At 54.8% G+C, this 23,296-nt stretch overlaps 1 protein-coding gene across 50 annotated transcripts in view; it reads right to left on the bottom strand.

Annotated features, from left to right (window-relative positions):
* Positions 1 to 53: 53 nt before the first annotated feature.
* The window catches only part of TCF3 (transcription factor 3), a 53,900-nt gene continuing 30,657 nt past the window's right edge, over positions 54 to 23,296 (bottom strand). For 4 of the 50 annotated variants that reach the window (XM_015886498.3, XM_015886500.3, XM_015886506.2 and 1 more), the window contains 15 exons: positions 19,806 to 19,873; positions 17,662 to 17,791; positions 16,582 to 16,634; positions 12,811 to 12,913; positions 12,538 to 12,677; positions 12,310 to 12,436; positions 11,661 to 11,809; positions 11,039 to 11,117; positions 10,511 to 10,584; positions 10,161 to 10,364; positions 9,416 to 9,539; positions 8,903 to 9,065; positions 7,691 to 7,929; positions 4,656 to 4,800; positions 54 to 4,367 (listed from right to left, as the gene is read on the bottom strand). In XM_015886498.3, coding sequence (XP_015741984.1) covers positions 4,658 to 4,800; positions 7,691 to 7,929; positions 8,903 to 9,065; positions 9,416 to 9,539; positions 10,161 to 10,364; positions 10,511 to 10,584; positions 11,039 to 11,117; positions 11,661 to 11,809; positions 12,310 to 12,436; positions 12,538 to 12,677; positions 12,811 to 12,913; positions 16,582 to 16,634; positions 17,662 to 17,791; positions 19,806 to 19,873 — 1,796 coding nt within the window. In that variant the 3' untranslated portion in view covers positions 54 to 4,367; positions 4,656 to 4,657. Of the gene's footprint in view, positions 4,368 to 4,655; positions 4,801 to 5,189; positions 5,417 to 7,690; positions 8,117 to 8,902; positions 9,066 to 9,415; positions 9,540 to 10,160; positions 10,365 to 10,510; positions 10,585 to 11,038; positions 11,118 to 11,660; positions 11,810 to 12,309; positions 12,437 to 12,537; positions 12,678 to 12,810; positions 12,914 to 16,581; positions 16,635 to 17,661; positions 17,792 to 19,805; positions 19,874 to 23,296 lie in introns of those variants that run through there. The other 46 variants (XM_015886499.3, XM_085517598.1, XM_085517604.1 and 43 more) reach the window with 24 other exon arrangements.

Below are 23,296 nucleotides of genomic sequence, written 5' to 3'. Positions count from 1 at the left end.
ATCTGAAAGCCAGACATGATGGGTGAGGGGGATTATTAAAGAAAAAAAAGGAATATTGTTATAAAATGTCACATTTATTGCTACATTACTGTTATATACAGGACAGTTCTCAAAATCTACTTTAAAAAAGTTAGGATTATTTAAAAACTCCAAATAATCCAGCCAGCTGTTTGGACACTTGTATAAAATTATTTAAAAAAATGAAAACAATTCTTATCTCGAGGCACTCAGAAACACAATTTCATCCCCCAAATTGTGATTCATTTCAAAGAACAACGCGGTTCCCCACCCCCAAATACTTTACTTATCTTTTTTTTTCTTTTTTCTTATTTCTGCTGGGTTAGGCATATATATATATATATTTACTATATATATAGTTCAAAACTATAATGTGTATCTGATTTAAGAACAAGGATTTCAGCCACTTAAGTACATCTGGATTTACAGGTAGGCAGCATAGACATCGAAAGCAAGGACCGTTTTCTTTCTTATTTCAAGACCCCCCACCCCCCAAAATAAAACCCCACCCCAAAAGCAACCTAAACCTTTTCAATGGGGCTTAAAAATAACTTCTGCAGGCATCTCCCATCCCGCCCTGTCCTATAAAAATATATAGAAAGAGCAACCATGGGATGGATGTGCTTCGTTTTGCCTTGGAAAACGAATTAATCCCACCCACCCCCCCCTCTTAAACACTTGGTGCCCTTCTCACCCCACAACCCAACACGTGGCCGTCCCCCATGTCCCTGTGCTGCTGTTGTTTGCTGGGATGCTGGTGGCTTTTGGGGTGGTTTGGGGATATGGGGGAAGGAGGGCACGGCTGTGGGGATGCTCTGCTGTACCCTCAGCACACATTGGGTTGGGGTATATAACCCCATTGCTTCCCCACTGTGTGTGTGAATGGTGTAAGGGGTGAGAGGGGTTTTCTCTGCCCTCCATGCACTGCTGGGCTGGTGGCACAGGATCCGGGGACAGAAATAGTGGCACTGAGCCCCTGCTCCTACCCAAGGAACAGCAGCCAAACTGTTGTGCCAGCAGAGCAGCCTGCAGAGCTCCACTGCCAACCACTGCAGGATGGAGGATGCTGGAGGAGCACCGCACAAAGGCACAGGAGGGGGAAGCGTGCACGAGGAGCTCTAGGACAGGCCTGCCTTCCCCAGCTCACTGCTGGGGGCTGCTCCTGCTTCTCGCCACTCATCCGACCCACAGTCTCAGGGCACAGGTCTGGAAATGCTTTTGGAGCTGCTGGAAATGATGCTGCACCCTGAGAGCAGCGGGGCAGAGAGCAGAGAGAAGGGGCTGGGCTGGGACCTGCAGAGCCCTGAGGGAGAGGAGAGGGGGGTTGCATAGGATTTAACAGGGCAAAGACCTCGTGCAAGCCTGTGGTGCAGCAATCAGGTCTTGCTAGTGCTGGTGTTAAGCAGGAATGGGGGGATCCAGCAGCCGTGACATGCTGTGGGTCGGCCATACTGTATGTGGGGCTCTCTGCTTGTCCCAGCCCAATGCTGCTTCACCTCCCCATCCCCAGCTCTATTCTAAAGCCCCAAGCCAGGGGCTGGCACAGCACGCAGCGGGGCTGCAGGCTCCACTGAGACATCACTCCATAAAGGCAATACTCTGGGATAGAAGGGGATGGGTGTTAGAAGCTTCTCAAGGGCCTCAGCTGAGGGGGGTGAGGGCTCTGCTGGCTTCAGACACGACGCAGCTTTGAGAGGCTTCTGCACTGAAGCTGAAATTGCAGACTCCTGGGGAAATCCCATAACCTCAAAGGAACCATCACACCGTGTCATCGCTCACCCAAATGACGGCTATGAAGGTCTCACATCACAACTGTGCTTTTCTTATCCAGACAACGCAAAAACTCCCAATAGCCAAACAAACAGACCCCAACCTCCTGCACAGCACCCAGCCCCAGCTATGCCCCATCTCCTGCCCCATAGCTCAGCACTGCACAGTGAGACACACAGGCACAGCAATGCAATGTCCCCACTGTGCTGCCCCATGCATAAGAGAAGCACCAAAACCTCCCCGAGCTCCAGCACAGCACAAGGGCTTTTCTCTGTGCCCTGCCATGAAGTCAGCTCGTTTTGCCAACAAGAACATTTCTATTTTGCTGACAGCTTATGGATTATTATTATTTTATAGTAATTTTTTTTCTTTTAAAATAGGAGATTTTTTCTTTCGATCCATCTGTACACGACCACCACCTCAAATTCTTGTTGCTAAATCAACACGTCAGGGAAGCACTTCTAAAGCTTACTGCATGGTTTCGGGCTCGCAGGGCTGGAGTGCTGTGGGGTCTCCAAGGGGATCCAGCTCTGCTGTAGGGCCGCCCCACAAGCAGAACCCAGAGCAGGAGTGCTGTAAGCCGGCAAGCTCATGGGCTGCTGCAGGAGCCCCATTCTGAGCTATTGCCATGGGGAGACGAGCAACGTCCCGAGTGCTTCCAGCAACCTTTGCTAGAGCACAAAGCAGAGCTACAAAGCACCAGCTTACACCAAGGAAATGCCACAGGACCTAATGCTGCTTGCCAGCCCTTCCCTTTCCCTGTACTGAAGCAATACAGGAGCACAGGGCCCAAAAACAAAGGACAGAGACAGACCCTACTGCTGGAGCCCCAGCTGTGCTTGCTGTCCCTACGTGCCCCCAGGTCCCCTTGGAAGCAGCTGACCCCATTTCTAGAGCACAGCAGACACTGCTGCAATGGGGCACAGCATCATCCCGGGGCGCTGACACCATCAGCACACCGAGCTGGGAAGAAGTGAGCAGAAAACATCTTGGAAGTTAATTATGGCGAAGGAGAGGGAAGAAACAACAACAACAACAACAACAACAACAAGAGAATCCCGGCGGATGCTCTTCCATTGCCAACTTCAGAAGGGTTCAGCACCTCCTGCAGCCTTCGTGTTTTGGGGTTTCCTCCTGCTGGGCACATCTGCAGTGACCCGGAGCGGCTCAGAGCTGAATTGCTGTGCAGGTTGGATGCCCATTGCTGCCCTCCTTTCCTGTGTGTGCAGATGGCATCGGCTGCCCCACGTCCCCATGGCAGGATGGACAGTGTGTGATCATGCTCCGGGATGCAGAGCCGTCCCTCTTCCTGCAGTGCTGCCACTTCCAATGGCTGCAGCTCTGGAATGGGGATGGGATCACACTGCAGCCAGGCAGGGGGCTGAGCTGCCCGTGTCCGTGTGTCCATCCGCTCCCACATCACCGGGCGCCGTGTCCCCACTGCTGCTGCTGTTCCATCTGCCTCTTCCCAGTGCCTCCAGCTTTGTTCGGTCATCTTTGTTCAGCTCTGCCCCTGGAAGCACCTCGGGCTCCAGGCGGCCACTTGCAGGTGTGGGCAGCTTCCATCCATTGCAGCTCTGCTTACCTTGGCAGCGCCTTGTTGCCTTCCAGGCTCTGTGTCCTCCCATCACGCTGCTCCTGGGTCAGCACCCAACAGGAACCAAAGGGGATCCGGCCCAGCCCCATGCTGGGACTGGGGGAAAGGGGGGGAGCTGCTGCACGCTGCTGGTTGATTTCCTTAATCCCAAATCAGAAGTGGCCAAAGCAAAGAGATGGAGAATTGAGCACGAGTTTCTTTTGTAATGGAAGGTACAAGCCGGGCAAGGACCAACACCTCCTTGCTGTGGCTACATTCGCTTTTAGTGGCTTTTCATGAGCCGAATCTGAGAATTCCTCTCTTTATATCCAGTCTCTCTTAATACAATTTTAATATTCTGGTTGAATCCTAAAGATGCAACGTTAACTATAGAAACAGCAGCAGAAAAGCGTGGGGGGGGGGGGACACAGGAGGGGGGTGTACAAAGACATTATTTATACAAAAACAATAAAACCCCCCAAAAAAATAAAGAAATAAAAAACCAAATCCTTTTTGTCGCTTACAAAACATACGCAAAAAGAAGCTTAAAAAAGAAAAACCAATAAAGAAACCGAAACCAAAACCGAAACCCAAAAGGCGCCGCTATTATTTGTTCTACATAAAAAAAAAAAGAATCTCCTCGTCGTTGCTAAGGTTCCTTTTGTTTGAAAGAGAAAAGAGAGAAAGAGAGAGAAAGAGATTAAGCTTAGGCACAATTTTGCTGCTGGCTGCTTGTGAACAAGCCAAGAGAAGACGCCGCCCCCTCCGCACTGAGTGATACTATCGGCTGTTCCGCGCTTTATACTTAAGGCAATTTTGTGTTGGTTTGTTTTCGTTTCGGACCGAGTTGGGTTTTTTTTTTTCCACCCCTTACGTCACGTCGGGATCCGTCCACGTGTGTCAGTATGAGAAGGGATTGAAGGTGATATGGGTTTGGGATGGCGGCAGGTCACAGCGAAGGTTTGCATCCGACGGGTCTCTGTATCCAAAGGGACAAAACCACCTACAAATCAAAGCAAGAAAAGCCCCAGATTGAGAATAGGAACAGAGCAGTGTCCCCATGCTGCAGTGTCACCTCTGTGGGATCCCCACCCCGAGGGCTCATTGTGGCTGTGGGGCAGCTGAGATGTCAGCTCGCTGTTTGATTGGGCCTGGCCTCTTTTTTTGTTCTTATTTGGGATAAATACAGGCAGCTCATCCACCAAAGCGGGGATGGCAAAGAGGAGCATTGCAAGCACAGCTTGTGATGGTGGGATGGACCCGACTGGGATTGAAGGGCAAGGGATGGTACCTTTACATGTGTCCAACGGGGTTGTGACCGTCTCCGAGACCAGGATGTGAAGCTGAAAGTGTCATCTGGGGATCTCCCACCACTCCGGACACTTTCTCCTCTTCCCGACGTTTCAAACAGGCCGCTTTGGGGTTCAGATTGCGCTCTGTGCCAAAAACAGCAGGGATGGGGGGGAAGGGAGCAAAGCTCAGTCTGGGCAGCAGCATCCCAAGAGTGAGGATAGAGGCACAGGACAGAGCGGGACATGCGAGGTGGGAGCTGCCCTCTGCCCACTCCTGCAGCTCCGCTCCAGCAAAACCCCGCACCCAGTTGGAGCGAAGCAAAGCGAAGCTGAGAGCTGAGTTTTCCAAAGGGATCCAGGTACCAAATTCCCATAAGCACAAAAGGGACAGAGAGGCTCCAAGAAGCCAAACCCAGCTGGTGGCTTTGGAAAGGTCAGCGCACGTGAAGCAGAGCTGGCAGCAGAGATGCACGCGCACGCAGAGCATTAATGGGGACAGAGACCCCGAGTTGCTCCTCTGGCAGTTTCCATACCTCGTACTTGCTGCTCCAGGCCCAGAATGACCTGCACCGCTTGCTGGAGGATGATCAGTTTGGTCTGTGCTTTGTCCGTTTTTAAGTGCATCTGACACATGCGTCCCAGCTCCTTAAAGGCCTCGTTAATGTCCCGCACGCGCACCCTCTCCCTGGCGTTATTGGCCATTCTCCTCTCCCGGTCCCTCAGATCTTTGTCCTCCAGTGATAAGGCCTCGTCTGTACTGCTGGGTTCACAGCACCACAGGGTTAGTCAGGGGGTTGCTCCGGGAGGGGGGCAGACGTTGCCGTGCTGGTAGTGCTCCTGCTGTCCACTGGAAGCGGCCCAAACGGCCCTCGTTTATCAAAGCCAATTGCTGTGGGTGCTGCTGAGGGGGGGTCCGGGCTGCGGGGGCTGTTTGTCCCCTTTGTAGCTATGGGAGGTGCTGCCAGCATGGGGTGGGTGGTGCAGTGGTGACAGTGCATGATGTCACTGCTGGTTTGTTTGCAAAAGTTGGGGGATGTTGGGCACGTCTCGGCCCCAAAACGTTGGGTTTATGCCCCAAGATGATGCCCAAACCCCTCTTTGTACATTTGCAGCCAAGTATCCCAATGAAGGCTTTGTGCCCCAACCCTCTGATGGGTGCAGGTAGCACCACGGTGGGGGCCAAGCACCCGTGGGTCAATTTCAAGGACACTGAACTTGGCTCATCCCAGAGAACCCAAACCCCCCCAGCAGCCTGGAAGGGGGAATTTTCTCTTCCAGGCAGGGATGGGATCCTGGGAGAGCTCCTGCCACCGGCAGCACCGTGCTGGCAGCACCATCCCCCATGGCATCGCCGCAGCCCTGTGACCCCCACTGTGTGCAGGCTGTGACCCCCACTGTGCTGCACAGACGACCTTCTCCCCCAGAGCAAAAATTCTCACCGGGACGCCCCTATCTGAGGTCCTGGGTGCCAGCCCTGTCCCTGTCCTGTCCTCTCCTTGCTGTCACGGTGCTCACTTGGCACAGCCGCTGCCTCTCCAGCAGCTGGGATGGCTGAATATCGAGGCCACCTCCAGCCACCCCAGCAGTGACATTGGCACTGCTATCACTGCTGACTCAGACACACCACAGGTTGTGCTGCTGGAGCCCCGTAGGGCCACGTGCTGTCCCCTAAGGATGCACAGCGCCACGAGGACACAGCCTGGTGTCACCCGGTGTCACCACGGCTCCCTGCAACACCTCGGCTTCCTGCCTGTCCCATTTGCCACCAACCACAGCACAAAGTCACCCGGAGATCACACAGGGACTCCAGGGCACGGATGGATGCGGGATCAGCTCCATCCTAGAGCAGAACCAATGGAGCGGTGCCACCCTACCTGCCTGAGCTAAAACCTGCACGCGGGGCTCGCTGTGTGTCCCCAGCTGTGTCCAAGAAGGGTTTAAAAAGGGACAAGCGTGGGAGACCAAAGTGAACACGGTGCCAACTCTGTCTGACCCCCTTCTTCCTCCCCCCCCCTCCCAGCCACCCCTTGGCTCCTGCCTCCGGCCGCAAGCAGCAAGTACAAGGTAGAGAGTGGGACCACCGAGAGGTCACGGCTGGGGACTGTCTGTAGGAGATTGGAAAGAACAGAACCAAAATAAAAAGGAAAAAAAAAAAAATCAAAATAAAAACTCGAAATTAAAAATAAATAAATAAATAAAAACAAAAAGGAAAAAGGGGGAAATTAAAAAAGAGACAGGAAAATAATTTAAAATATATATATATATATATACGTTATGGAAAGCAAAAAGGGAAAAAAAAAATTACAAACTGAAGAGAGGCACAAAGGACTCCAACATCAATGCAACAGCAGAGGCCAGCAGAGAGGAGCACAGCCAGGCACAGACCACGGGTTCATGTGTTACAACAGCCTCTGCAGAGAGAAAGGGGTTAACCTGCCCTGCGCTGGGAGGTGGCAGCATGCACTGCATGCACTGCAGGTGTGGAACAAAGCAGCAAAGCCCACTGGAACCTCCGGGCTCCGCTGTGCACACGCAGAGCTCCTGGTGTGGATGGGAGTGAGGCTGTTTGGTGCAGCTCTGCAGCCCCCAGTGCTTTGATGGGAGAAGGAGAAGGAAGCAGCTCCCTGTGCTGCAGGGAGGAATGGGTTTGGGGTGGTGGGGTTTTGCTGTTTGTTTGGGGTGGGTTTGGTTTTAGTGCTGGCTGAGGTTGTCCCGGGGCTGTGGGTGCCCCGAGAGGGGGAGCAACATGCAGTGCACGGCAATGGGGAGCGCAGAGAGAACAGCGGGGGATGAGACCAAAAACCAAACAAAAAAGGCAACCAAAAAGGAAAAATAATTAAAAAAAAAAAAAAAGGAGAAAATAATAATTCATAATAATAATAATAATAATAAAGGCATCGACAGCCTCGGGAATGCAAGGGCAAAGGGGAGAGAGAGCGCAAGGCACCACAGCACACGTCACAGAGACAGACAGACAGACAGCCCCGTGCCGATCAGATACGTCAAATATCACCACTCCGGGACCCTCACTGACCTCTAACTTGTTGCTCCAGGTTCAGTATGACTGATACGGCCTGGTGGAGGATTAGCAGTTTGGTCTGTGGTTTTTCGCTGTTTAGGTGGAGTTGGCACATGCGTCCGAGCTCTTTAAAGGCCTCGTTGATGTCACGGACCCGCAGGCGCTCACGGGCATTATTGGCGACCCTCCTTTCTCTTTCTCTCTCGGCTTTTTGCTCTGGGGGAAGAAGATCGTCCTCCTCATCCTCATCTTGACTAATGGTTTAAAATAAGAACGAGACAGGGACATTCCTCGCGTGCACTCTCAGCACCGGTCAACTCGCAGACAAAGAAAACACACACGGAGGTACCCAGACGTCCCCCAGCCGCGGTACGGGGACGCACAGTGACACGGAGAGAAGCATTAAGGCTCTTCCTCTTCCTCCCTTAGTTTTTTTGTTGGCTGGTTGGTTTTGTATACACGACAAATAAAGAAAGAACAAAACAACTGGTGATGAAGTGGCACAGCTGCCCAGGGAGGTGGTGGGGTCACCGTCCCAGGAGGTGCTCAAGAACTGTGGAGATGTGGGGACGTGGGGATGGGTTGGGGTTGGATCTGGTGATCTGAGAGGGCTTTTCCGACCTGAATGACTCTGTGTTCTGTGGTTATGGTGTGAGCTGTTGCTGGGAGGTGTGTGCTGGCTCCGAGGAGGTGTTGGGGGTGACCCCTGTGAGTGGAGGGCAGGAGGTGGCTGCTGGATGGGAAGGTGAGCAAGCTGATGGCGAGGCTGGGGACAGGCCAGCACGCTGCCAGGCCCCCACCTAACCCACTGCCACGACTGGTTGGCTGTGATGGGGGGGATACAGGAGCCCAAAGTAAATGGAACAGCAGCCTGATGCAGGGAGGGGCTGGAGCCTTCCCTCTCCGCCCAGGGATGCTCAGTGCCTGCACTGCTTGGGCACGGCCATGAGCAATGCCCTGAGTGAGCACGTCCCAAAACTCTGCTTTGTGAGCACGAGGAAAGCCCACAGCCATAAAGACAGCAGGGCAGGTGACTGGGAGCCCTCCAAGGCACGGCTGGTTCCAATGCCATGGGACCCCAGGCTGTACTCCTCTGAGGCTGGGCAGGGGGTCTGCACCACAAGGAGAGGTCCCAGTGTCACCACACTGAGCCCAGTTGCCTGGAGGTCACTGTGGCCGTACCCAAAGCCAAATGCCTTCAGAGCAGTACAAAGTGAAGGGAGAGACCTGTTCAAAGAGCACCTTGTTCTATTCCGGGTGGGTTTCAGCTCCTTCTTCTCCTCTTCAGAGTTATCCGCCACTGATGTGTTCTCCTCATCCTCCTTCTCTTCCCTTTTTATCTCGTTGGTTCCAGAGGAGATGCTGCTTCGCCCCAGCCCCCCTGACAAGCCTGCCAAGGAACACAGAGGTTGGAGGGGGCTGGGAGTCCCCATTCATGCAGCACCACATCCCCATCTCGCCCTGCTTGGGGGTCTCCAATTCAGCTGTTCCCCTTTCACTCCCATTTCACCACTCACGTCTCCCAGAGCCAGAGCCCACCCTTCCCCAAGCAGTGCAGTGCCTGGGCTCTCACTGTACCCACAGCTGGAGGGGCAGGAACATGCAGGATGAGCCAGAAGCCACATTAAGGACCTCTGGGAAAAGTGCAGAGGGTGAACTGAGTTCTGTGGGGAGCCCCGAGCTGGATGTGGGGTGACCCCAAGAAGGACTCATGCATGCCCAGGTGCAGAGCTGCCTTACCACTGTACGTGTCCTGCTGCCTGTTGAGGTCGGGGAGTGAGCTGGGCTGTGATGGAAGTGTGACATGGTTGTGGAGCATGCTGGGGGTGCTGGACAGCCCGTCTTCAGGGTGACCTCCTCCCACCTACAGCAGAATGAGCAGAGCAAGCTTTGAGGGGTGGAAGTGTCAGGGCCAGCACAGGTTCCCCAGCACAGAGCCACGTACCCTCCATGCAGGAGAGAAGAGCCAACCTGCCCTGGGGGCTACGGGGCGCTGGGTTGCAGCTCCATGCCCTGCACATCAGCAGAGCCAAGGGGGAAGCCCCCAGCAGTGCTGCCATCCCATGGAAAAGCACTGCTTGTGTGCTGCACAGGACGTTCTGCCCGGCTGCATGCACCTCCATAGGGCACCAATGATTCTGCAGCCCATACAATGCCACAGGAGCGAGGGCATCCTGGCAGCACAGACCTCACACAGATGAGGATTGGGCACCCTGCATCCCGTGGGGCTGCACTAAGCTGGCAGGGATTGGCAGCACAGAGCAAACGTTCCCACTGCTGCAGCTGGTTTGTAGCACGGGGCACAATGCTCTGTACCACAGCAAAGCACACCAGGTTCTGCAATGATGATCGCTCTGGAAGGGACCCAGACCCGCTCAGAACATGTTCCTGTGGTCACCAACCTCCAGACAAGGGGGAAGCAGTGCAGGACCCTGTGTACCTGGGATGCCCACCCCCACCACAGCGCTCCCCATCCATCACTCACCAGGCTGGGGTGCCGACCCCCCAGGGACATGACGGAGGCAGGGAAGGCCTGGCCCAGGCTGCCCACAGCAGCACTGTGTGCGGGTGCTGAGCCCAGAAGCCCGTGCATGTCCCCATGGTTGCTTGGCATGGTGGCTGTCTGGCCCACGGCGTGATTCCTCAGCACGTGGATGGCTTCGTCCAACCTGTCTTCCATTTTGTTTTGCTGGAAAGAAGGGATGGAGAGAGAAAGAAATCTGTTAATGTCTGCCCCATGCAATACAACCCTTAGGCTGCAGGGCAGACGTGGGGACAAGCTTCCCACCACCCCCAGGGATGCAATGGAAGGAGAAGAAGAGACGTTTCACTTACTAAAGTGTGGAGGCTCCCTTCGTAGCTGGGAGATAAGGCACCCTGTCCGCCCGCTCGAGACCACTGGGATGTGCCTGGGAACAAACAGGGACAGCTTGGGACTGGGCACAGCAGCCACTAGATGGGGCTGGAAGCTGAGCCACCACGGCATGCATAGGGACACCATAACACTGCATGGAGCCACAGAGGCACGGAGCAGCAGGCTGGGTTTGGGCTTTATTGGGCACTGAAATGGTTTTGCAGCAGCTCTGACTGGGTTCATCCCATAGGAAGGAAAGCCAGGGACAACATTCCTGAGCCCCACTGAGATGAGGTGCATGGAAATGGGGCTCCCACAGGAGTTTGGGGGTGGCAGAGATGCTTCAGCTCACACCCCTGCTTTTAAAAACAAATGGGAGTTGGTGAGATTTGCCCCAAGTGTGGGATTTTTAAAGGAGGTTTCTATGGAGCTGATCTGGGATGTGCCTTACAGCTCCGGGCAACAAAACCTGTGGGCTTCTTTATATGAGGAACAAAACTGTCACCTACCTGCAAGGCCCTGCGGGGAGCCGACCGGTGTGGAGGGGTTTGATGAAAAGTTATTGCTAGAGTGATCTGGGGAATAAATCTGGAGGGAGAGAAGCAGAGCACGGTCAGCAGCGCTCAGCCCTGTGTTAGAACTCCCCTTCCCCAGCGCTGCTGTGAGTGTGAGTGTCCCTCCTGCCCCACTGCCAGCCCCCAGCTCAACCCAGCCCCCATCTCATCCCAGCACCTGGTGCCTCTGCCCTGCACTATCCCTTCTTGGTCCCACATGCTGAAGGTAAGCAGGAGCCACCCATAAATAACCATGGGGTGCAATGCTGAGCCCCCCCTCAAAGCACCAGGTAGAAGCAAAGGTCCCCGTGCTGAATGGGTGCTCTGACAGCCCCACAGCTGTTCTCAGTGGGACAGTGCCCTCCAGTTTGCAGCAGCACACTTAGGGACTGGACACCAGGACCCACCAGTCCCACTCTGAGGGCTGGATGAGTATGGGTCTGCCCATGGGACCGTGATAACGCCCCGTGCTGCCTCATGTTCCCCCATCTACTCAAAGAGGTTTTTGCACAGCGCCAGGACTCGGGGTAGCAGCTGTGTTTGTTTGAGGGTGCAGAGGTTCCCCCAAACTTCTCACGCGTCCATCTTCCCACTGCCTAGATGGTCCTCGGTGCAGAGGAAGGTCTGCAGGGGCAGGGAACAGTCGGGGATGTGCAGCAGCTCTTACTGAAGCTAGTGCCTTCCCAAGGGCGTCTCCCGAGCTTCCAGCCGTGGTTCCTCTGTTACCTGTTGAGAGAGGGCACAGACATCACTGCTGGGGCACCAGAGAGCTGCTGGGACAAGGCACCTCATATAAATCCTCCCCGATGTTGTTTTCCTTTCTCTGAACAAACCTCCCCCCAGGAATCCAGGTCAGGATGCTCATTTCCCAGTGAACACGAGTTCACTTTCAGTAACACGTTTTGTAATGGGCTCAGCAGGGTCAGAGATTAAAGCACCCAGGGGTTTAATGCAGCATCTGAATGGTACATTTGGGATTTGGATGAATGGCTTCATGACATCACAGCATCTCCAAGGGCTGATTCCACAGACCTCGGGCTCCCCCCCGTCCCACTCTGCTGCTTGACAAAACCCACATCCATTCCCTTCCTGCAGGGATGAGCTGTGCCCCCTGTGTGACACAAAAGGGATCAGCAGATATGGGCACCCTCACCCCTGATCTCAGGGCTTTGGCTTTGCAGTTTGGTCCCTGTGTGGCAGTGGGGTTCTATGGGGGGAGCACGTACCCATCATGGTGTCGGCCCCGCTGATCGGTGGCGTGTGGCTGGAGACGCCGTATGGGGTGGAGGCAGAGGAGAAGCCTGACACAGAGGGCAGCCCACCATTCACCTCTCCTGAATGCAGCTGGTAGTTCTGGAAGGAAGGAACAGGGGGGTGAGGGGACTTCAGCCACCAACCCGGCCCCAATGGGGGGCTTCTTAGGGGGGACAGCTGAGGATGTGCTGTGATGTTACCATGCGTTCGTGCTGATGTAAACTGTTGAAGCTGGCGGACTGCGGGAGAGGGGAGGAGGAACTGCCCAGCATGGCCCCGTAGCTGGACTGGCTCATGGCACCAGGGGAGCTCCACAGGTCTGGCGTGTTGTGGAGCCCATCTGGAAGGAAAGGAGGAGCTGTGAGCTGGGTTAGGGGTGCTGCTATGAGTCCCATCCCCACCACACCCTGAAGGGCCCGGGGCTGCTCCAGCTCTGAATCAACACGGCACAATCCCTCCTGTTGGCCACTCACCTGCCATATAGAAGGCTCCGGGGTACACAGTGCTGGGAGGTTTCGAGGGAGTGTATCCAGCCGGGTCCCTGCTGTAGTCATCACCTGAGTTGGATGGATACACCTGCAAAGCAGAGGGGGGAGAGGAGCAGAGCATTATCCCAGGGCTCAGCGCACCCCACGTGGGTGACAGAGAGGGACAAAGCAATGGGGACAGCAGCGAGTGGAGCAGCTCAGGGCTGGGGTTGAGCCCAGCAGCCTCTGCCTTCCCAGAATGGCACCCAGCAGGCTGTGCTGGCCCCAGTTTCGGTGCTCTGCTCCAGTTCCCGTTTCTGTGGTTATAGCTTTTTATGAGCAACCACAAACCCCATCATTTCTGCATGCAAAACCCGCACCCAAGGGCATAGGATGGGTCAGGGGTGGTGGGGACAGCAAACCCAGGGGACCTCATCACTGCATCCCAACTGTGTCTGCCGGTGAACCTGCAAGGTGCAGCTCCATTGCACTGCAGTGTGCTTCAATCATGCTACTCCAACAGCAGCACAACCCCAAACCACAGCCCTCATAGGGACCCCAAAGCCCCCCAGCAGTGCATCAGCCCCATTCCGTGTGCTCACACATGGGGTCAGCTGCAAACCATTGTAAATAAGAGGTGTGTGTGTGTGGGGGGGTGGGAGGCAGCCCCTTGTGCAGGACGGCACAAAGCACTGCCAGCCTTCAGCAGCTCTGCTTGGCTCCGTGATGCAAAAGAGAACATCAGCTTTCCCAAATGCATCCCATGGAGCCCTTTTAGGGCACCACTGGGAGGCGGTTCCCATTTCTGAACGCAGGAATTTAATGCGCAAAGAAACCGAAACGCAGCTCGAAATCTACGTGAGAACCTTTCCTACAGCCTATTTTCATCCACCCCGACCGTTCATTCCGAAACCACCATTTCATTTTGATTTTGGTTGGTTTCGATGCCCCTGAAAGCAGAGGAGGGCGCTGGGGCTCCTGGAAAGCTCCTGGTACAGCACAGAGCTTGGATAGGATGGGAGTGGGTGCTCTGTGCCCACCCCCAACCCACCCCCACACCAGAGAGGGCAGAGAAAACCAGTCTCTATTCCTCTTATTGCTCACAATGCTGAGAATTTCTTCTTTCTTTTTCTTTCTTGGAGGTTGGGGGAATGGATGGAAAAAAAGAAAAGCTTCTTTTTCCCTTTGTGCCCCCAGTTCCTGCTTCTCAGAGCTGCTTCTCTCCTCCTGCTTCCCCCTATGCCATGTGCTTTCCCCCCCATACTCATCTCTATACACACAGCCATCAGCCCCTTCAGCCCCTATGTGGGTATGGGGCTCCTTGGAGGGGGTGGGGGGGGGGGGGGGGGAAGGATAGACTCTGCCCTACATCAGAGCTGGAAGCAACTGGCCAACATTGGTGGCAACGAGAGGGGAAAGAAGGGAAATAGAGGGAAGGGGAAAACCTGACGGGTGCTGGCAGCTGCCCTCCAGCCTTTGCTCAAACCCAACCCCAACCCCCACCCCCAAATCTGCTTTCTGTGCATGAGGGGTCGATGGGCAGCACGGGGTTGGGGAGAGCAAGGAAAAGGGAGAAGGAGAAGAAGAAGGAGGAGGAGGAGGAGGAGGGCTGCGAAGAATTGAGAATCCAGCAAATTGACTTTTCCTCTAATTTGATTAAATAGCGGGAGCTGGGACGGGGGGGAATCGAATGAAGCACGTCTAATGGGCCCCGCGCCATCTGCCAGGGCTTGGCGCCCGGCCAGCATACGAGGCAGCTGCGTGGCTGCAGGGAGGGGGGGGAAAGGAGAAGGGGGGGCTGAGCTGGGGCCCCCGCATCCATTTAATGCATCCAAAGAGCCAAGGAGGGGAAGAGAACGGAGGGGGAAGGAAGAAGAGGGGCTGCAAACCGTTAGGGCTTCGATCCTATATCCCCAATGCAGCGCTCCAAGCCCTACAAGTTGCTGTGGGATCCCCTCCACCCCCCTGAAAGCATAAGGATGGTGGTGAGAGCCCCCCACCCAAAGCCTGGGGATGGTGGTGAGAGCCCCCCCCCCAAAGCCTGGGGATGGTGGTGAGAGCCCCCCCCCAAAGCCTGGGGATGGTGGTGAGAGCCCCCCCCCAAAGCCTGGGGATGGTGGTGAGAGCCGTCCCAGCGTTGGCCAAGCGCTGCAGGAAGCGGTAAATCAGCGCCAAACCCCCCTGCACAACCCACCCCAACCCACCCCCCCCCCGGCCCCAAACCCCGGCGTCGGCCTCGGGGACCTCCAGGTGAGGTCATTTCCTCCAGTTGGAACTGCCAGCACAGCGAGGGCCGGCCGGGGGCCGTGTACAGAGCCCTGGAGCTGTGAGCTGAAGGGATTTATAGCTGCGTGGTTGTTGGTTGTGTGTTATTATTATTGCTTTTCCCCCCCCTTTTTTAGTTCTCCTCACCCCCCCCCTCTGTTTTTCTGGTTTAAATGCACCAAGTGGGGTGGGACTGCAACACACTGAGAGCTGAGCACGCAGCCAACCCATAGAGGATGAGCATCGACCCCAATGGATGCAGCCCAGCTCCATTCCCAACATCCCACCTCTCTCCATCCATCCACCCCCATCGGGGTCCCCACTCTGTGCCCATGACCCTCCATGTTCCCTTATTCCGTTGTTTCCGAAGCAGCTTCGGAAACTGCGCATCCAAGCACTTTATTTTGAAGGAGAGGTTTTGGAACCTGTTTGTTTTGCACGAGCTCCAGCGATAACACGGAGCGGGGCCGCAAAGAGCCTTTGATCTGCTGCCGTTTGTCCCAACCCCCCATCACCCCCCTCCTCCTCCCCATACCACTTAGGTGTGGATTTCTCCCCCCCCTCAGCGTGGAAGTTCAATAGCAGAATGCAAAGCTGAGGTCACTGCTGGGAAGGGGCTGTTTGGGGAGGGTGGGGAGTGGAAGCCATTAAAAGTTGGGGTGTGTAAAGCTGGATGCAAAGCATGCGTGGCACAGAACCCCACTGTCTATGGGGTGGGATCAGAGCTGGAATAGCTGGGCTGCAGGTGTTGGTGCTGACATGTGCATGGGGTCAGCAAACACCGAGTGACTCCTGGGGGGGCATCGGGGCCCTCTGAGCAGCACCAGCATGACAGGGAGCTCCCCAGCACCTTTGAAATCTGAGGCCAACAAAGGGCCATTTGTCAGAGCAATGCTTTCCCTACACGGCAGCCAGGCTTTGGGAGCTCTGAATTTCACATGGGCAGCAAGGTTTATCCCTATGAAAGCAGAATCTCTTTCCTTCGAGCTGAGCTCCCTACAGTACATTGGGTCCCCCCGGCAGCACAGGGTGCAGTGCTACATCCCTCAGGTCCTTTGGGCACACAGCACAGCCAGACAACTCTGCACCCCCTCCTCCCTTCCTGCAGATCCCATTACTCCGAGCCACAAAGCCATTGTTCAGTTCATTCCCCTCCAACAGCCGTAGGAGCATGGCTAACAGATTCCTGCAGCCTGCTCGGCTTTCCTATAAAGCAGCACGGGCAGTGCACACACCTGGAGCAGCCCCCAGCTGCCTGCGTGCCTCATGGCTGCTTTGCTTTCCTCCTGCACTGAAATCTGACCGTGTTGAATATTCCACTGCAATGGGGCACTGTGATGTAACCTCAAAGCGATGGGGGTGGAGGGGTGAGGGCAGGACCCCTCCTGTCTGTGTTTGTGACCCCAGCCTGCAGTGCTTCCCTCTATCTCCTGTGTGGGGAGGGGTGGGGGAAGCCCTTCTCTCTCTGTATGGCTGGAGGTGGGGGTTAAAATAGGGGCCCCAAGCACTCACCGAGGAGGGGAGTCCAGGAGGCACCTTCCGAACCTTTTTGGGCTGTCCATCTGCTTGGGAGAGAAGATGAGAGGATGGGATTGTTTGAAAGGGAGTCAGCAGGGGGGAAAACAAACTCCAGCTAAACAGAAGGGCAGAACACACCAGACCCCAAATGTCCCGTGGCCAAAGGAGGGTCAGTAATGGGAACGAGGAAGAGCCTCCCTGCTCCCCACCCCATACATAACCCTTAACTGTATTGAGGGTTGCATCCTAGAAGATGTTTTTTAGCCCATGCTTAAGGAAAGCCCCACCGAGGTGCAGTGCAGGAGACAGGGGAGATTCATCATAGGATGAACCGAGGCAAAAAGAAATCATTCCCCAGGCTGGCAGTGCAGAGCAGCGCTGTGTGAACGTGGCAGGACCGAAATGAATGTCTTTGTCTGAAAGGCACTGGAAGGAACACACAGCACCGGGTCACTTCTGGTTTCGTTTGTTGGGGAAAGCCCAAAATAGAGACAGAGAGGTTCTGGTTGGGGGGTGTGGGGTGGAACTATGACGAAACCCCCAGATTCTGGTCAACTGGGTTTTGTCATTCGAAAGCAGGATTCACACCCAGCCTTACCCTGCAAAGTGCCCCATGTCCAGGTGGATGCCAACACAAACTGCTGCTCCTGGTGCTGGGTGTGGAGTTGTGGGGGGCAGCCCCAGTGCTGTTACATTACAGAGCCCCAATGGGGACCAGCAGCCCCCACAGCCACCTCAAAGCAGCCCCAGGTTTTCCAGGAACGACCACTGACGTGTGATGCGGCTTGAGGTGTTTATAGAAGAACCTCAAGCCATCTGCATCTGTAACCCAACCTGACATTTACCGGAAAAGAGGAAATTCCAAATGACTGAGAGTCCAAATTCCCACTTTTTAGGCTTTTTTTTTTTCTTTTTCCCTTTGGAATGGGGGGGATATATTAAACCAACCAACCAATAAAACAAGCAGATGCCAGATGTGCACCCAGATGAGCCCACAGCAGCAGCAGCAGCAGCAATGGGACTCGCCCTGCGGTCACCCAGCCGAACCAAAGCAATGTCACAATATCAACGTACCTATGCTGCTCTCAGCACCTCTCCTGCGAGGATTGTTGGGGTAAGAAAAATACTGAGACCCCCCCTTCACTCCTGTGGGGGAAAGCGTGCTCGGACTGGCGATTCCCATTTCGCTGGGCAGGAAACCGGTCTGCAAACAAGGAAAGGGAGAAAGCTCTGGGTGAGGATACTGGAAAAGCATTGAGCTCCCTTGGGGAGAACAGAGCTGCCTTCTACAGAGAGCAGCCAGGGGAAAAGCAACGAGTCCGGGGACCAGGAGGAAAAATCAATAGGGGCTGAGGGGGGGATGTGTGCAATAAGATGAGGGGTTTCATGCCATGCGTTCTCCCTGATGCCCAGGGATGCACTCAGCAGGTGCTGGTGCCCCTCTGCTGTGCCCTGAACCCATTTGATCTCAGCTGCAAGAGATGAGAGAGGTGACACCACCAGTGATCCCACCTGAGTCCTTCCCTGCCCATAAGGCCACGGCCACGATCCCAGTCCATGGCACCAGCCAGACACACTGCAGAGCTGCAACGCCTTCACTTTGGCTGCTTTTCTTTTATGTTTTATCATGGAAAAGTGAAATCCCTCTTTCTGAAATGAGGAAAACTCCTCCCCTGTGTTTATCCGAGCTGACCTTGGGGCGCTGGGAAGCACAGGGAGACAGCAACCAGCCCAGCCCCACTGCTGGCCCTGGGACCGAGCTCTGTGCCTTTATAGGGAATTCACAAGGATGGCAAAGGGCCTCTGAGCCACAAAAGCTCCCTTTGAAGCATCTTCAGGGGCTGAGCTGAAAGAAAGGAGGGCTTCAAGCTTTTGAGACGCTGGGAAGAAAAATGCTCCGCTCTTAAAGCACGGCCTCCACCAAAAAGGGGTCGGGGAGGGAAAGAGGAGCTGTGTGTTCACAGCTGGTGACATTCCTGCAATCTGTTCCACTGGTCATGTTACCTCCGTGCTCAACGCTCCAGCGTGGCTGAACGGAGCAGGAGCTGAATGGGAGGGGATGGTGGTGGGCAGGTAACCCTGGGGGCACTGAGGTTTGGGGGTAAATCCCCAAGAAAGGGGCAATTTCTGCCCTATCCCTCACCCTGGGGACACCTCCCAAGGTTGCTCAGTGAGCAGGCAGCCATAAATCTGCCTCAATGAGGGCGTTGTGGGGAGGAAGAAAAGCGTTTTGGGGACAATAACATCCAAACAGGTCAAACATCCCCCCTTAGTCCCCCCCAACCCCAGAATGGAAGCCAGCAGCAACAACTGCAGACAGCACTGTGATGAGAGGGCTTGGTGTCCCCCCACATCAAATGCTTCCATCCCACACCACTACCCCACCCGGCCCCATGTGCCTGCAGCCCCCATTTGCCCACCCCATGTCTGTTACCTTATATCTATCCCCCCAGACCCCCCCCCTCCACAAAACCCCAGCAAAACCATCACATTAAAAAGCCTGGCTTGGCATCTGTCCCGTTTTTATTTTAGCAGCTTCAGTGGTAAATTAAATCCACTCTGGCACGGGCAGCCAGCACAGCTGTTTCAGCAAAGGAAACATCCTCAGTTCAGAGAAGAGGAAATTATGACAAATTTGTATAAAATTAAAACACGTAATATGTGTGTGTGGACATGGAGAAAAGCAAAGCTGTCCAGCTGAGGGAGGGCTGTGCCCCTCCAGAACGCTGTGCTCTGTTCCCCAAGCCTTGAGCTGTGTGCCCACCCCCACCTCAATCTTGACTGCAGGGATGAGCATCAGCCACAGGTTCTGAATGGCCACAGACCCAAACACTGCCTGACCTCCAGCAAAATGATGGCACAGCAGCGCAGCAAATGCGGCACAGCTCTTCCCTTTGGCAAGCAATGGGGCGCTGGCCAAGGAGGCGTTTTGCTCCCTTTTGTTTGCAGCCATGGGCTGATGGATGGAGGTGGTAGAGATGGAGGTGCCGGGCATGGGATGGGAGCAGAGAGAGCAGCGGTGCCAAGGTTGGCAGTGGGATGCGGAACCCCTGACCCCAATCCCAGCTCTGTCAGCTCGTCCCCTGAGCCCCCAGCACACACCAGGCACTGTGCAGCCCCTTCTGAGCTTTGCAGGACCTCGTGCCCGGAGCTGCCAGCACAGTGCTCACCCCTGGGCTCTCATACAGCAAATAAACCTCACCGTGTTCTACCCTTACCTGGCTCAGTCCTGGCATCCCGGCGTCTCTTCCAAACGTGGAGTACGAGGCTCTTTCACCGCTCTTCCCTACGGTGGAGAAGAAACAGAAAAGACGCTTTGTGTGATGGGGAAGCAGAACCCTGCACCCATCCCTCCCCGTCTCTGCAGCAGCTCCCTGTGCCTGCGAGCAGCAGGGAACAGCTCTCTATGAGAGCACAGCAGCGCCTTTAAGTGTGCGAGAGGCAGGGCTCGGTCCACAAACAGCAAAACCCCAAACCGGGGAAGTGCTCGTGGCCATGGAAACTGGCAGTTGGAGGCCAGAGCAGCACACACAGACACACACACAAAAAAAACACCCACCCAACACAACACAAACCTCCAGACATATTAAATAATAATAAAAAAAAGCTCCGAGTTTGGCAGAAGCAGAGAGAACTCAGAGCCAGGAGGGAAGGAGGAGGCTGCATGTGCTTCCCATACAATGGGACGCTCCATCTTGGTCAGGCTCAGCTCCCACCCCTCGTGGATTATTTCCTGCTCCTTTTTCATTTACTGGGTGTTCAACTTTCCAAAGGACAATGAATTCAATGGGAAAGTTCCCTTGCTGCTCACTTTGGCCCCATCCTGCAGGGTCCCCATGGCCCTGTGCTACCCGCTCCCACCTGCACCCCATGATGCCATCTATTGATGCCCAGCACCCACACAGTGCTGAGAACACTGCTGTCAAGGGGGAAAAAAGCACAAAGAAACACAACACGTATGATGAAATGTTTCCATCCTGAGGTCCTCACAGTCACCTCTATGGGGTGAAGTGTGTGCCTGGCGTGCAGCACCCATGGGTGCTGGGGGTGGGGGGGTTGGGACTCCTGGTCATCATAAAGCAACAGCCTATGAGTGGTGCTGCTGGGGAACTGGAGATGGTGACCAAAAGGCTGTGACCAGCAGCAGGACAACCCCATCCCAGTGATGGGAACTCACACGGATGCAGCTGGTGGTGATGGGGCCACCCCAAAAACCCCTTCTCTAAAATGGGGTGATGGCATCCTGCCTCCAGGCTGCTGCAACGAGCAAAACCGGCAGGGGAGGATTTGGCCAATCTGCTTAACCTAAAGCCCTCAGATACAGGCTAATGCACCAGGGCGACACTGGGGCTACAAACCCTGCTGAGAGCTCTTGGGGAGCAGCTGAAGATGGTGGGGAGAAAACTGCCCCAAGTCACCCCCCATGATGGGAACATGATGGGCTGCTCAGTTCGCAGCCCCCAGCACTGATTTCAATGCAGGGATGGTGAGTTCAGCCCAATCTTCTGAGCGGTCCTGGAGCTGCACAGCCAAACCTGAGAGCCCCAAAGGGATGGGGTGAGTCCAGCCTGGCCCTGCTCTCTCCATCCCAATTGGGAGACATACTGGGCCCCGCCACAGCCTTGCTGCAGAGGCTTAAACATTAAGTAAACAAAGGTCAGGATGTCAGAGGACAGATCTCTTAAATGACCTAATTTCTAAAAGAGCTTAGCAGCTATATTTGCTGTGGTGTGACACAAATAGCTCAGCAGGTTGTGTCACTGGGGAGGGGGGGGGGAGGATCATGGCTGCTCCCAAACCAGAGGGAAACCAGGGCAATCCCAGCCCTCTACACTGCAAACCCATCACTGCTCCCACCCACCCAATGGCACCCCGATCCCAAACCCACCACGGAAAGCAGAACAGCCATATGACAACTGTGAGCGTCAAGTCTGCTCAGTGCCTCTCCCCAAACCTGCTGCTTTTCATCTGATGTTTGTTCTTTTGTGCCTCGTTTGATTCATGTCAGAAGCAAAGTGTGCCTGGTACCAGCAATCTGCTGCATGCTTTGATCAGCAGCGGTGTGAGGGTGGGAGGAACTTCAGAGGGAGAGGCATCCCTCAATCCTGCACTGGGATAATGCAGAAAGAGGTGAAAATCTCGGCTGCTGAGACTGTAAATTTAGTTTGGTAGGAAAATGAGGCTGGAGGAATGGCAGAGAGGGAGGGATGGTGAATGCTGAGGGATGGGGAGAGATGGCAGATTTCTTGGCTCTGGGGTTTGGCAGAGCCTGGAGGTTCTGGGCAGGAAATGGGACGAAGCTCCAACCAAAGAGCACAGACTGGGATGGAAGCAGCGCAATGTGACAGGAATGTCCCCAAATGTCACCTCCAAATGACCGAATCCTGCTATTCTGACAGCATTCAGGTGGACAGATAGCATGGAAAGTTGGGGAATAAATCATTACATCAGGATTCCTTTTTGTGGGGAAGACACTGGGATGAGCACGAGCACCTCCCCTCCAACATCATCCAGGGTTAAGTAGAGTTGTGGGTTTGCCTTTTCTCCCCCCAAGACAAGCCCCAGTGACAGACATGCAAGGGAAGGGGACCCAACATACCCATAGATTAAGCCAACACCCCCTGGGCACCCAGGTGCCCCCCAGCATCACCCGAGCCCCAGCTCCCATCCCCTGCCTGCCCCAGCCCTGCTAACTCCATCACAGCTCATCCTGGGGAGGAAGGAGAGGCAAAGCCCAGGCTGGAATAGGAGGGAGGAAGGAATATGTTAACAAAGACCAGAGGAGCAGCAACCAGCCCTGTCTGCAGGAGGATTAAAAGTACTGCCCAGGAAGAAGAAAACCCACAACAGCTCACTACAAGATTTGAGACACCCCTCTGAAAAGAAGCTAATTACTAGAAATAATTACTAGAAAGAAATCTGTTACAGCTTATCAGTTTCCCTCCTGTTTAAGCAATGCCCCCCCCCCAGCCATCCACCCCCCGACTGAAAGGGAATGGATGAAAGAGTGACTGATTTTGTAAGATGGGTGATTTAAAACACAAAAATCCCTCCTCACCCAGCACCTCGTGCCACCCAGGGGGACCTTTTGGGAAAGCAGGGAGTGACAAAGAGGTGACATCTCCAAAGCTCACACTTCCCTCCCACTCTGCTATTGCAATCCTATGCAAAAAAGACTGGGGTGGGTTTTTTTCTTTGATTCTCTCTCCTTCCCTCTCATCTTCCCTTGAAGATTTTTTGCCACTTGAAAAAGTTTTCAGCAGCAGTTTGGTAAAGAGGAAGAGAAAACCCCACCTGTGGTCTTCTTCCACGCTGCTGTTCTCAGCGCAAGAGCACAGAGGCGAAGCAAAACCTATGTATTTATCTTGGAACCTGCCCCTGGGGTTGGTGTTTTCTCCTTCAGCCACATTCAATTTTAGGAACAAAAGTGACTTTGAAATGGCAGGAGGCCCCCACCCCTCCTGTCTGGTTTGGTGGTGTGGCTCAGAGTGCTCTGCCTTGAACCAGGGGCATTGCCAGCACTCAAGGGGACAGTGCAGGGTGTTGGTGCCAAGCGTGGTGCTCGATAGCAGTTAGAGGATGTCACCCAATGTCACCCATTGGGGCACAGAGGCTCCAGTTCCACGTGCCAGGGAGCAGCCAGCTTGGCAGCCACGCTGCTTGCCAAGCACCCGGAGCCCTGGCTTTGAGTGGAAGCCAAACGTGTCCT

The sequence above is a fragment of the Coturnix japonica genome, chromosome 16 (genome assembly GCF_054131305.1).
Source record: "Coturnix japonica strain WE chromosome 16, WE-NBRP24, whole genome shotgun sequence".
Taxonomy (NCBI): domain Eukaryota; kingdom Metazoa; phylum Chordata; class Aves; order Galliformes; family Phasianidae; genus Coturnix; species Coturnix japonica.
The sequence above is the reverse complement of the archived record's forward strand: the minus strand, read 5'-3'. Positions and strand labels throughout refer to the sequence as shown.